We start from the raw sequence: 14473 nt of genomic DNA, 5'->3' as shown, positions 1-14473 counted from the left end.
TAATTTTCATTACATGTGTTTGTGTTATTAGGCAGGTCTAATGCATGTCTGTGGAGCTGCATCTCCAGCAGAGCATATTCTTAAAGCTGCCTTTCCTACACACTTCTCTGCTATTATTTAATCATTTCTTAACTAATGTGCTATGAGTCTTCATGAGTCATTTTGTGTTTGGAATTGTTAGTAGGGTTAATGCATGTTCTGCTTGTGTGTGTGTGATTTTGTATATGTTTCTATTTTCGCAATGTTTCAGACTCCGTCTCAATTTTCCAACTTAAGCAGTCAGTTTTCTTTTCCCCAGGTTTGCTAACCCAAATTTTGATTTCCCACATTAAATAATTCCTATGTGTTCTCACCTAGTCTTCTCACTCTGTTGTCCTCTCACTCTTTTGTCCTCTCACTCTTCAACAGTCCCGGCAGTTCTCCTTCAGCTTTGTCCTGTCTAGTAGCTGAAGTGCTGCTGCTGCCTTCTTGGGCGACTTCTTAGCAGCTGCTGCCGGTTTCTTGGCTTTGGCCGCGGCGGGCGTCTTAGCTTTGGTCTCAGTAACCCTGTTCATCTTGAAGGATCCGGAGGCCCCGGTGCCCTTGGTCTGCACCAGAGTGCCCTTCGCCACCAGACTCTTGATGGCGGTCTTGACACGGGCCTTGTTCTTGTCCACATCGTAGCCTCCGGCAGCCAGAGCCTTCTTGAGGGCGGCCACGGCTTTCACAATCAGCTCGCCCACACTGGGGCCGACCTTCTTGGGATTGGAAGTCGTCGTCTTCTTCTTCTTGGCCTGCACCTCTGCACAGGGCGCAGGGCGTGTTTATGATGGAGCCTTTCCCACCACAGCGCCGGCACGTTGAGCGCATCATGAAGGGTCCATTTCTTTCATGTAGCTATGGTCGCTAGCCAGCATGCTAGCCGCATGTGGCTTGCCCGAGTCACTCAGTCCTTTCTGAGCATTTCGACATGCTGCCGCCGCAGAACCTGGCCTCAAATCCAGCAAGCTTAGCGCGCTGATCTCCAAAAAAGTCCCGAAAGCCAGAAAGACGTCAAATAAGTGTCTCGTGCTAAGCGCTCGAACAAAAACTCCTCTTCACGCCGCCATCTTGCTCGCCCTTCCGTGGAATTCATTCAATCAGACAGGAAGATGGGTTCGCTTTCTTCTTCTGCTGCTTTTGCTTCTGCAGCCTCTGCTCCGATACTGCCGCTGCTGATCAGGTTTTTTCAGGGAAGAGTGAGAGTTTTGAGACAGATCGTGCTGTAAATAAGTCAGCCAGAAACTTGGCTTGAACGTTTCCAATTGTTAAACTATAACTTTTCTTCCGACCGCTGCATGTGGAAAATTGATTCAGGTCTGCTTTTCACCTGAAAGTGACAACTAAGACATTTTCATTATTATCATCAATGCTTAATCAACACATATCTCTCTCTCTCTCTCTCTCTCGCTCTGTGTTTTTGTGAACAATCCTTTCTTAAAAGCAGAAAATGAAATTATAGTTGTTTTTTGGTTGATCAACACAACTTTTCCTATGATTATTTTTTTTCTACAATATAAATTCTCCCTCTTATTCACTCTTTTTTTTTTATTTACAATAGCTGGTGACCTGCAAAATCACCGCTGTCACTCACAATCAAAGGCAATTACTCTTGCACAGTGCACAAAAACACTGATGTCAGACACATTCACACTCACTTTGTCATCTGCATAAATAAATCATATGGCTGGAGATATGTGCCATGGTGATCCATAAATATGATCGCCAGTTTATTTAATTATTTTTAATCCAACAAAACAAATAAACAAAAACATGATGCTGATGCTATGAACACTCCACACACAAGAGTCAAGATTCAGGAAAACTGCTCATGGAAACGCTGCACACTCCAGTTATCACAGTTATCATAGCTCTGTTTCCCTGTCTTTGAGTAGTTCTCAGACAGCTCTCGATCTGATAATGTGTAGCCTGCTCATCAGCTCAGAAGAAAAAAAAAAAACAAAAAAAAAAAAAAAAAAAAAACTGCAACGCAACATCACACAGTAGTTGCTCTGCCCACAGCGGCAAAGTCTTACACTTTCATATTCAACTCAGCTTCTCCATCATGTACTTTTAGATGTTTCATACAGGGTTCAGCATATTAGTTGTTTTCACAGGTGTGCTCTACATCTCAACAATGGTTCATAATAAGACGACAGTCTTCCACACAGGTCAAGTGCCTCTATGCACTTCATTAGTTTAAATATTTACCTATATCACTTCACCTCACATGTCATCGTACTGAATTTAAGCAACCACAAGCGTAATGTAGATGACTTTTAACAACTATCCACCTCAATTACGTCTATGGTCTGGCACACAGGCTGAAGAGTTAACGTTTTGTGTCAGCAAGGGGTGGGGGGACAGCCACCCACCAGAGCATAGCTGCTGATGTGGGCTGGCCTTCTCCACACGCTCTTCAAGGCTGGTGTGTTTTCTGAAAACTTCTAACATTTTAATCTCTTCCATTTTTAAGCCTGCGATTAACCGCACGGCTCAGGTCCGCGTGAAACCCGCGTGACCGCGCTCGCGTGAACCCGCGCAGCTGTGGAGCCGTCGCTCCCTCTCTTTTTTACATAAATACTTTGTGCTGCCAGGAGCAAAGTCCAGCACAAACGTCTGTCTCCCTCCGACTCACTCTTGGTTGCTTAGAAACCCATGATAACAACAGTCGATGTCACAGACCACGTGTTCTGCTCCGCACACACCCACACAACAACGATGACAACAAAAACAACACAAAATAGGCCTATCGTCCAGCACAGTCTGGACCCCGCGGAACCTCTCAACGCCCCACAAAGTGGCGGAGAACTCACCTCTCGCCACACAAAGTAGCGAGGAACCTCTTGCTCCACAAAGTAGCAAGGAACCTCTTGCTCCACAAAGTAGCAAGGAACCCGGGTATCGCTCCACAAAGTAGCGAACTTCTCAACGCCTCACACAGTGGCGGAGACTGCACAACCACACGGTTATAGAGTCGGGCTCTTTAAACTTACTTGGCGTTGCTTAGAGTGTAATATCAGCCCAAATCCCGCCGACCGTCATTCATCGAGGAGAAAAGACAGACCGCGAATCCACAGGAACTTCCTGGCTGACGTCAGTCTTTCAGCGTGCCTCTCCTCCCCTCGGTGAATGCGATTCCAGGGCTCCGGCATCGAAGGACCAATTAATGATAGGTTTGTAGCTTGAACCCAGCCGCTGGAACGTTGAAGACAATATAATTACACTGCTAAGCAAGACACAAATAGGCAAAGTTCTTCATGTTACTCGTGCACGGGAGAGACCGGACAGAGCGCCGTCCCTTCGCTTGACCCCAGTTGCTCTCGTCCGTCCTCCCGTAACACTGTCCTTTTATTGAGGTTACATGAATATGCATAGGTTCATTAACATACGACGTCTACATACAAACAAAGAGTACCTTGCCTGTGTGTGTGTGTGTGTGTTGCTGATCAAAGGGTCAAACATCCTTGGTCAGGAAGAGGGTAGACTAGACCCCCCCCCAGTGAGGAAGTCCAGCAGTTCATCTAAACAGAAAAGCACTTAGACTAGAACAGACGTAGCTACGTTAATCCTACCATAAAACAATTAAAACAAGATGCGACCTCTTCCCGTGCTCCCAGGATGTAGGTGTGCATTCTAGTGTGGAATGCACACCAAGCCTCTGTAGCCTGTTAAAGATCACACAACTTATCACTACACAATTGATTATACACCTCTAAGCATCTATGGTTAAATATTTCTAAGCATAAATAACAATCAACAATACAAACTCTAACACCGGGGACTGGGCGATGCGGTCGAGCAGGCGCACCAGCCGCTCCATCTCGCCGTTGAACTCAAAAGAAAAAGAGTCTGCAGGGTCCATGTTCTGGTCGCGATCTTCTGTTAGGTGAGGCTGTGTGCAGGCAGGAACAGGACCCAAGGTGCAGACTCCGGAGACAGAACTTAAACAAAAACAGCTTTAATGCTGAACGCAAACATGACATAACTGGGAAAAAACTCAAAATAAACTTACACCGGTGGACAGGCAAAACACACAGCAACGTAAACAGTAGATCGCAACACAGACACAGAGAAACACTGGGCTTAAATACACAGAGGGAGCAATCAGGAAATGGGTAACAGGAGGGAAACACAGCTGGGACAAATCAGAACTGACGAGACCAAAGAAGCGTAAACTGAACACACTGAGATAAGACAGAGACCTTCAAAGTAAAACAGGAAACGCATAGCACAGACTGAACAAAGACACAGGCTCATAAGCAGGCACTACAAAGGGAACAGAGACGTGGGAACAGGGCAGACACAAAACACTGACTGAACACGGGGATATAGGAACTTAAGATACACATAGATGCGAACTAGACAAGGGGATGCAGGTGATAGGGGAGACAGAGCAACTAAAGAAGACAGAGACCTAAGCCATAAGACAGAACTCAAAGAAACCAAAAACTAGACAGTATAAATAATATCATAAACTCAAAAACCCGGGGTCGACGACCCAGGCATCCTAACAGATCCAGGAGACACAGAAAAACTACAGCTGCCATGACTGGAACGGAGGAGGAGGAGGAGGAAGGAGGAGGAAGGAGGAGGAGGATGGGAGATATGAGTGGTGATGGTTGTTGTTGTTGTTGTTGCTCTTTCTGTTGTTGCAACAGAGATTGGTGTCACAGAACCTGCAGGAGAGATGAGGAAGCTGGTTCAGTCAGTTTATCATCAGCTCAGCAGATTGGCTTTAAACAGGAAGTGATGTCAGTGATCTGACCTCTGACCCTCAGAAAGCTCTGAGGAGATGATCCAAACTCATCAGTAGAACACCAGTAGAGACCTTCATCAGACTGCTGCACTTTAATGGTGATTATGTGCTCTGATTTAGGTCCAACAGGACGTCCATTAAAGTAGAAATAAGCTGTGACCTGGCCATCAATTTTGTTTTTACAGCGTAGTGTGACATCACTTCCTGTCCTCACAGGAAGTGCAGGGATCTCCAGGATCACATGTTTATCTGAGGAAAAGACCCACAGAGTGATGTAGAGGTGGTATAACAGTCTGCTGTTAGTCTGATGAAATGAAAGACTTCATTACCTGATACAGTGATGTTGACTTCTTCACTCTTCTCTCCAGCTTCACCTTCACACCAGTAACCTCCACTGATTGGCTTGAACTCATCAAACAAACAGGATGAACCAGTTAATCTCCCGAAGCCCCGCCCACCTGCTCCACATGACTCAGTCGCACTTCCTGTGTCCCTCTTCACCGTCCATCCATCAGAGCCCAGCTGACCTTCACATGTCAGAGACACTGAGGCTGCTGTGAAGAACTGCTGAAGGTTTGGACTGACGCTCAGAGAGACTGGAGGACAGACGGACAGTTTCTATCAGTGTTTACACTCAGTGTTTGTCCTGGACCATGGTGCACTTCATCTACTCACCTGCACAAACAGTCAGTGCAGACAGCAGCAGCACACACACACCTGCAACAGGAGGTCAGAGGTCACTGAAGGTCAGAGGTCATTTAAAGAAAGACTGAGGCTGCACAGTTTTTTTTTGTTATTTTTTGTTGTTTTTTGTTGTTTTTTTTTCTCTCAGGAAACTTTTTAATCTCCTGAAGTATCTGCCACAAGCTAAGGAGCTTGGAAAGAAAAGCGTCTGGACTTTTTTAAGTTGCTTGAAGACGTTTCACCTCTCATCTGAGAAGCTTCTTCAGTTCTAGGATCAAACGGTGAAGAGACCCACATTTAAGCTCTGTGGGAGTTTCCCACTGAGAGGGACCATGGACCCCCTGATGATCCTCTACCTAATCACATGAGCCAAGGTGTGGTAATGGGTGTGGGTCACAATCAGCCAGGGTTATACTGCTACTACTTTGTACTTTCTTACTTTGAGTACTTCCTAGTCTGTACTTTTTTTTACTTTTACTTGAGTTAATAAGTTGAATCAGTACTTCATCTTTTACTGGAGTATTTTTGAACAGTAGTATTTGTACTTCTACTTAATTATGGAAGGTCTGTATTTTTGCCAGATCTGTGAGCCACGCAGATTAAACTACACAAACACCACCGTGCACTGTAACAGGAACAGGAAGTTATAAAATACCACCGAGACAGCAACGCAGGTTAGCCTGTCTTTTCCTGTTTTCTATACATTTTTTGATCAGATGGCAATCAACGGTAAACATCACAGTGCACAGCATTGTAAACAATGGAGAACTGTGCATGGATGAGCTTTCATTCATGTGCAGAGAAGAAAGTGTGGGACTAAGAAGCCACCCTTCAAAAGCACAGTTTTTATTTCCAGATTTGCGGCCTGTTTCACTCCCACACTGCTGCTGTTTAAAGGTCATCATGTCAATGGGAATGGGAACTTTAACAGTCAAAACCGTCTGTGGTTGTTTGAATACACTCAGTCCTCTTAATGGAAAATTGGCTGTGAATAGAGGAAGTGAAGACTAGATAAAAGAGGGGACGCAGTCAGAGGACCCTGTGCTTCATGCAGTCAGAGGCTGTGGTTTCCTGACTGAAGAGATGTTTGATGAAAAGAGGTCAAGTCTCTTTTGTTCTTTTGGTCTTCATGTTACTGACACTTAGCTGGGCAGAAAGTTTAATCGCTGACTTAGTCCAGACTATATGGTGACTTTCCTGCAGGACTCCAGGTTAAACTGCTGAGAGTCTGAACCTCTGAGAGGTTTGCAGTGATGATGAGATCGATTTCATCATGCATGTTTGAAACCATTTTCTATCACTCTTCATACATTTCAGTTAGAACTGTGAGCTCCATTATTCAACATTAACATCACTTCTTGGTTCCTGCCCAACTTCACAGCCACCAATCAAATGAAACCAGAAAGACATAAGAAGGAGAATGAACTGTTCCTCCTGCCTTGACGAAACTTTTCAGAATTTTTACATGAACTTTAAAGTCAGTAGCTGCAAGCTTGTAACTGCTGAAAGGTTGTTTTCCTGCCATATTGTTTGTTGGAGCTGTGATAAATAAATCGATGATTTTAGTGTTTGACTCACCGAGGAGCAGAGAGACCGGTGCAGTCTTCATGTTGTCTGGATGACGACTGAACGTCAGTCTGAGCAGCAGAGAGACGCCTTCAGCTTCAGCACTTCCCCGTTAACAGTCTTCAGTATGTCACGCTGCTGCTCCATCACAAAGAGGCAGAGCAGCTTCTCCAGCAAATATATGTATATATATATATATATATATATATATATATATATATATATATATATATATACATATATATATATATATATATATATATATATGTATATATATATGTAATACATATATATACATATATATGTATTACATATATATGTATTGCTTTTCGTCTCTTGGAAAGAGACCCTGAAATAATCTGTTTGTTTGTTTATAACAGCAACCAAGAAAAGGGCAGAGCACAAAAAGACAGGTGGTGGTCCTGCACCCCCTCGTCACACCCCGGCAGAGGAGCTGGCCCTAGGGTTGAATGCCACCAGACCCATTGTTGAGGGCATCCCTGGGGGAAGCTCTTCCTTAGACCAGCAGCCGGGTTGCAGTAGCAGTAGCACCTTCATAACTGGTAAATGAGCTCATAATGCTATTTGTACAATGTAAAATATTTGGTTGTTGCCTTAATTAAAATGCTTTTTGTACTTTGACATTTATTGACATTGTGGGTTTTTTGTGTGTAGTTTTACATGACACTCCATCACTTTTACCTGTTCCCATGCAAGGGGTGACTGAAGCATGCACAGTAAGTTGGGATATATATATATATATATATATATATATATATATATATATATATATATATATATATATATTTTATTTTTTTTTTAAATTATTTAGACCAATAGGCTGTACCACATCCCTTTGTAACACCATTTTGTTTCCATTGCACAGGACAGTGAAGCAACCCTGTCAGATGACTGTGGTTTGGAGGAAGTCCCTGTAAGTGCATGCATAATTTGACCTGAATTTGTATCTACTTGTGTACTTCTATGTGTTTCTGACTGGTGGGCAGTCTTGTAATTAATTTTTCTTCCTATGTGACATGTATTGCCCGTTAAATGTTGTCTCTACAATTGAAACAGGGTGACATTCGTTTGCTCTATAAGAGAAGTCTCCAGCAAAAAATGGAGTGTACTGAGCTAAAGAAACAAAAGTTTCTAGGTGAAATCGAACTTCAAGCTCTAATGAGGCAAAAAGTTCAACTAGAAATCGAGTTGCTTCAAAAGGAACTTCAGAGTAAGTAAAAATACACTTTCATACAGAGCACTATTGATGACCTTGCGTGATACAGTACATATGATTTTTTTTTTTTTCCAGGCAAATGATGACTGGCTTTTTTTTGATGAGACAGAAAAAGATGCTCCAATAAATTTCAATGAAAAATATGTTTTGTCATGTTTTTAATATTCGAAATTGTGTTGCACAATTCTGTCCCGTGCAGCTCTGCCACTAGGTTGGTCCAAGTGCACTGGCTGGAGGTCATCATCAGGCTGCACCTCCACCACAGGAGTCCTCTCCTTTCTGATGGTGGCAATGTTGTGCAGTACGGCACATGCAACAGTAATGTCACATGCCCTGTCAGGTGCAACCCTCAGACTTTTCAGACACTGAAATCTTCCCTTTATTTGCCCAAAGGTCATTTCAATGCGTGCCTTGATCACAATGTGTGTGCAGGCTATGGTACCAATCACATTAGGGAAGCCTGCGGACAATCGAGCTATAGTTACAGACATGGGTCATGATTGCATCACATTCATTATCGAATTTAATGTACCTGCAATAGAAAAAAAGCCCTGTTTGACAACCTGTGGTCTTAAGTGGCTTGGAAAAACCACAAACACACGCAGGAAATGCTTGAGTGCCAGGTATAATTTGCGAATGGAACGGCAGACAGCACTTTTGCCAATGTTCCCTGCGTCTCCAACAGCGTACAGAAACGTGCCACTCGCAAAGAAACGCAAGGCAATGCACACAGTTTGTGCAGTTGTTAATGCCTGACTACGGTGAGTGGAACTCTTAACATAGGGATCCAGCAAGTTGGTTAAGTAAATAATACCCTCACGGGAAAATCGATATCTCTCTATGAGCACACTGTCGCGCTGAGCTAAAGGATCCTGTCTGTCCCGCAATATACGCTGAAATCTGAAAACTCTCCTTATCAATCTTGCACCTTCCGCAATGGGTGGCTCGCGTATACGGACAGGACATGGCTGCGACAGACTTCCCAAATCCACCTTCGCTTTTATAGCCGCGGTCTCCCATCTTGATTACATGAAGTAATTTACTATTTCTACTCTAACATATGAATTACATCTGAAATAATCTAATACATGAAATAGAATGATTAATAGTACATTTCCCTTTTTTTAGGAAATGACCTGTATGTATCTGTATGGAATCAATAAAAGGATCAAGTACTGCATTATCTTTAGTTACATTGATAATATTTATTTATGGAAAAACAGTGGTAAAATATCGCTGTTGCTTTCGTATGAATGAAGCGGACATACCTGAGTGGCCGCGATCTGATCCTGTTTACATAAAGTAAACCTGCTCCCAAGCAGGTTTACGCTTACGGATCTGTTGCTATGACAAGTCCCAGATGAGCTTCGGAGAACCGAACGATCCAAGATCACGCGAAATCGTCAACAATCAAATCCAGCTAACTTACTTAGCGAGGTACGAAGAACGGACCCCTGGTCTGACTCTCTCAGTGATCCAGTGTTTGGTAAAATGGCCTGTATTTATATAGCGCTTTACTAGTCCCTAAGGACCCCAAAGCGCTTTACATATCCAGTCATCCACCCATTCACACACACATTCACACACTGGTGATGGCAGCTACATTGTAGCCACAGCCACCCTGGGGCGCACTGACAGAGGCGAGGCTGCCGGACACTGGCGCCACCGGGCCCTCTGACCACCACCAGTAGGCAACGGGTGAAGTGTCTTGCCCAAGGACACAACGATCGAGACTGTCCAAGCCGGGGCTCGAACCGGCAACCATGTTTATATGATAAGATACGTGTTTAATGCAGAGAGTTGGAATTACAAGCTGGTAAGAAGCTTTTTAACAAAGGTTTGATTTAAGCTTTAAGTTCAAAGGTGAAAGAAATTTCACGTTTGATGAAGGAAGATCAAGGCTAACAGGGACATAGGTCAAAGGTCAAAATAAGGTAAGGTGAGAAAATATAATAGATATATATAATCAATCAATAAGGTGAAAATATCAGATAAAAGGGTTTTTTTGGTTATAAGGAATAAAGAGGTCAAAGGTCAAAACAAGAGTACTGTTAAGTTAAAATTAAAAGGGCAAAGGTCAGATTAAACAGGTTACACAGAAAGGATCGGCAAAACTTAAACAAGGATAAAGAAATAATACATTAAACAAGGAAATAAATTAAAAGTCTGAGTTAATGAGAAATTAAACGTTTAAATCAGGTTAAGAGTTAAATTTTAAGCTTTTCTTAGTTAAACTAAATAAAATAATCAGAATAAACGATTGGAGGAAAAAAGCAAAGATGTTGTGATCAAATAGTTTGTACGGCAGAAAGAAAAACATGTTTCAGTAGATTGTATGTTGGAAACCACAGTAGACACAGTAGACTCAAATCATTGTTACTGAGGAATTCTGCCTTAAACAGTAAAGTGTTCTTTAACAGTGTGTGTGTGTGTCTGCAGCTGTTCTTTGTGTTGTTGCTGCATCGTTGCCTCAGGGGGAAAGTTGTGTGTGTGTTATGCAGACTAGCAGAGACTGCAGCTGTCAGCAGCCACACACACTTTCTATTCTTCAAATCAAATCACAGTGAAACATGTTCACTGACAGCTCAGCTTCAGCATCGTCTTCATGCTGTGACTGCAGCCGTTCAACTCTGTTTGTCTTTAACCCAAATCATCACAACATGCAAATATAATCATCAAAATGATGTGACTGGAAGGATGTAGCAGTCTGTGCTCCACCTTTCTCCTCCACACCTGCAGGTGGAGAACATGGATGCATGAATCTCTACAGAGTTCTTTGAATATTATCCGTCTCATCAGTTTTCAGTGAACAAAACTCCTCACAGAGCCAAAATAAGCAGTTTGTATCCAACATAACTCAGCTGGACTCTGATGCTCCGTATAACAGCCACACATGAGTCTGGATTCACTCAAAGCATTGAACAAACTTTATTGGAAATGAAGCTTTTGGACATTTGTTCTCTGATATTTGCTCTTCAGCTCGAGTCTCCATCAGTGGGAACATTTCCTGATTCAACTTTTCTTCTGTTCAAATCAAACTCCATGAGAATCAAAGTGTGAATCAGAGTCCTGATGATCAGATTCTATAGAAACATGGAGACTGTAGAGGATTTACACTCAATATGTTCATTTGTTCCCTTCAAGAAAAATCAATCATTCATCCAATAAAATCAGTCATTGATCAGTTTGATTGACAGGACAGATGATCAGAGGTGCAGAGTTTTTACCTCCATAATTTAGACTGGGACAGAAGTATGGGTGGAGTCTGTGAGTGAAGGAGCAGCCAGTAAAGGAGTAGATCAGAGCTGCAGCACCTACATCATAAAAGGAGACCAGACCCTCCTCATAATCCACAAACACCCCCACCTTCTCAGGACCAGGATGGAGACAGAGGGGGACTGAAGGGGAAGCAGCAGCTTCGTACTCATTTCCATTTCTCAGCACTACAGTCCAGAAACCATCCTGAGGTCTCAGTGTGATTCCTCCCTTCCTGTTGATCGACTCTGTGGCCACTCCTAAATCCCACTCAGTCTTTCCTTTAACCTGAACCTCAAAGTAAAATCTGCCTGAAGAGAAACTCTGCTCTCCTAAAACATTAACACACACAGAAAATCTCTCTGGGTTGTCTGGAAGTTTCTTCCACACATCACTATCATACACTTGTTTTCCATCATCAGACAGGATGAGATCAGGATGAGCTGTATCAGGATCCAGAGTCACATCCACCTCATGCTGCTGCACCCTCTGCAGCTCAGCCTCAAACAGCTTCTTCTTCATGAGTTTCCAGACTGTCTCCTCCAGCTGAGCCACAGCTCTCCCCACAGTCCCCTCATATGATGGTGGATGAACTCTGACCTCTGTCCAGTCCTTGCTGGGTGGAGCAGCTTTCAGGGAGGAGAAGCTTTGGAGGAGGTGGAGGTGGTCTTCAGAGCGTGAGAGCTGCTCCACCTCAGAGCTTCTCTCCATCAGCTCAGAGATTTCCTGTTCCAGATCTTTGATGAGACCTTCAGCCTGTTTCTCTGTAGCTTCCTGTTTGTCTTCGATCTCCTTCATGAGCTCCTTCAGGCGTCTCTCAACAGACTCCATCAGAGCCGTGAGGACCTGAACACCTTCTGCTTTCTGTCTGTCTGCAGCATCTTTACTCATCTTCACCGACTCTGTGATCTCCTGAATCTTCAGTCGTCTCTTCTGGATCATCTGCTGAATCTCAGCCTCTGTCTTCTCCAGCTCTGCCTTCTTTCCTTCATATTCTTCTCTCAGAGGAACAAACTTGTGGTTCTTGTGGTCTAAAACAGGGCAGAGCGTGCAGACACATGTCTGGTCGGTCTTACAGAACAGCTGCAGAAGGTTATCGTGCTTCGTGCACATCCTGCCTTCCAGGTTCTCCACAGCATCAACCAGCTGATGTCTTTTCAGGCCTTTCAGTGTCAGATGAGGCTCCAGGTGAGTGTGACAGTAGGAGGTCTGACACACCAGGCAGGACTTCAGGGCCTTCAGTCTGGTTCCAGTGCAGACGTCACAGGGAACTTCTCCTGGTTTGGCAGCTTGTTGCTCTGAGCTGCTGCTGCTGGCTTTCTGCTGAGCTTCACGTCTGAACTGAGCAACCATCTCAGAGAACAAAGTGTTGATCTTCAGCTGAGGTCGAGTGTAGAAAGTCTCTTTACACATGGGACACTTACAGCTCTGATTCATGTCCCAGTGCTGACTGATGCAGGTTTTGCAGAAGTTGTGTCCACATGGTGTAGTGACTGGATCAGTGAACACATCCAGACAGATGGAGCACAGAAACTGATCTTCAGATCGCAGATTGCTGGCAGCAGACATGTCTGCACTCTGAGGGAGAAAGAAGAGAAACATTTGATTCAAAATTCACTTTAAATTTCATTTTACAAAGAGAGAAACAAGCGTCAGTAGTCTGAGGAGCTTGGAGAGAAAAGCGTCTGGACTTCTTTGAGTTTCTTTTCATCACAGAAGCTTCTTCACCTCATCCTCAACACGGACCAAGGAATGAATACTGCACTTTTGGAAGAACTCCCTCCCCTGCAGCCTCTTATCGTCAAAGCGACGGAGGTGGAGAGGGCAAACAGCCACAGATTCCTGGGACTGCAGGTTACATCAGACCTGAGCTGGACTCTCAACACTACAGCAACTGTGAAAAAAGCCCAGCAAAGGCTTTATTTCATTCGGCTGCTCAGGAAAGCTGGCATGAACCACCACCCTCTCACCCAGGCCTGCAGAGGACTGATAGACAGCATCCTCACCGCAGGCATCACTGTCTGGTATGGAAACACTACACAGACAGAGAGGAAGGCTCTGCAGAGTCAGAAAGTCTGCAGAGAGGATTATGGGAACAACACTTGCATCCATGGACCTGCACATACAAAGCTGCACATACAATCTCAGACACAACAGAGCGGACAGCAGCATCACACACAGAACACGATTCTTCAACAGCTTCTTCCCCACAACTGTCAGACTGACGGCAAACAAAAACACACTGAACACTTAAAATAACACAGCACTACTTAACCTCACTTTGAATGTATCATCGGTTCACTGACCATCGGGCAATACACTCACAACAGACTTGTGAAACAGATCTGTGGAACAAATGTGCAACACTGTGAGTGCGATAAGAGGTAGAGAACTACACACTCTCTGTACATTTTCTTCTTTTTCTTTGTATATAGAAAATAGTACGACTACCCTACTCCGGACTTCATTTCTATCCTTCTGCTTTTTCTGTCTTTATATTGTTAAAGTGTGATTTGACTTGGAAAGCTCTGCACAAGTATTCCACTGTGCATGGACTGTTGGTCCTGTGTGCAAATGTCAAAATAAAAATCTTGAACCTTCAGTTGTCAGAGTAACTGGTGGAGACCCAGCAACACACTCAGACACAAACTGGTTCATCTCAAACACAAACTGAACAACGTCGTGTCTGCTGTACAGTGCAGCATCCAGATGAACAGGATCAACAGGATGAACATCTTTTTAACAGTCGTTACAAAGATGTGAAGTTGTTTGGCTGACACAGACAAACAGTATCCCACATTCTTGATTTTTAGCTCACAAACACGTCTTATAAGGACTTATTGATCCTGAAATGTTGGAGGTTTTAGCTCTTTAAACAGTAAAGTTACAGGAGGATACAGATAATTATCAGGAAAATGTCCTCGGTTTGTTAAAACGATCCCGTCCGATAACAC

At 43.7% G+C, this 14473-nt stretch overlaps 1 protein-coding gene across 2 annotated transcripts; it reads right to left on the bottom strand.

The window, feature by feature from the left end:
- Positions 1–11011: 11011 nt before the first annotated feature.
- Positions 11012–13088, bottom strand: LOC146634873 (E3 ubiquitin-protein ligase TRIM21-like). Of its 2 annotated transcripts, XM_085342684.1 has the most exons (3): positions 12844–13088; positions 12663–12672; positions 11012–12485 (listed from the first exon to the last, which is right to left on the bottom strand). In XM_085342684.1, exons 1-3 carry the CDS (start codon positions 13086–13088, stop codon positions 11439–11441), a joined length of 1302 nt encoding a protein of 433 aa, XP_085198810.1. In that variant the 3' UTR covers positions 11012–11438. The 2 variants fall into 2 exon arrangements, with proteins under 2 accessions (XP_085198810.1, XP_085198800.1); XM_085342674.1 differs by having other exon boundaries at positions 11012–13088.
- Positions 13089–14473: the final 1385 nt, after the last annotated feature.

Source organism: Diplotaxodon limnothrissa, linkage group LG3 (assembly GCF_057381915.1).
Source record: "Diplotaxodon limnothrissa isolate DT_005_m linkage group LG3, D_limnothrissa_male_GT1.1, whole genome shotgun sequence".
Taxonomy (NCBI): domain Eukaryota; kingdom Metazoa; phylum Chordata; class Actinopteri; order Cichliformes; family Cichlidae; genus Diplotaxodon; species Diplotaxodon limnothrissa.
Note: the sequence above shows the minus strand (reverse complement) of the source record. Positions and strands in the feature narration are given on the sequence as shown.

Bases quoted from the DNA above. Each gene is read 5' to 3' on its own strand.
- LOC146634873 (XM_085342674.1), bottom strand. From the start codon at position 13,088: ATGTCTGCTGCCAGCAATCTGCGATCTGAAGATCAGTTTCTGTGCTCC.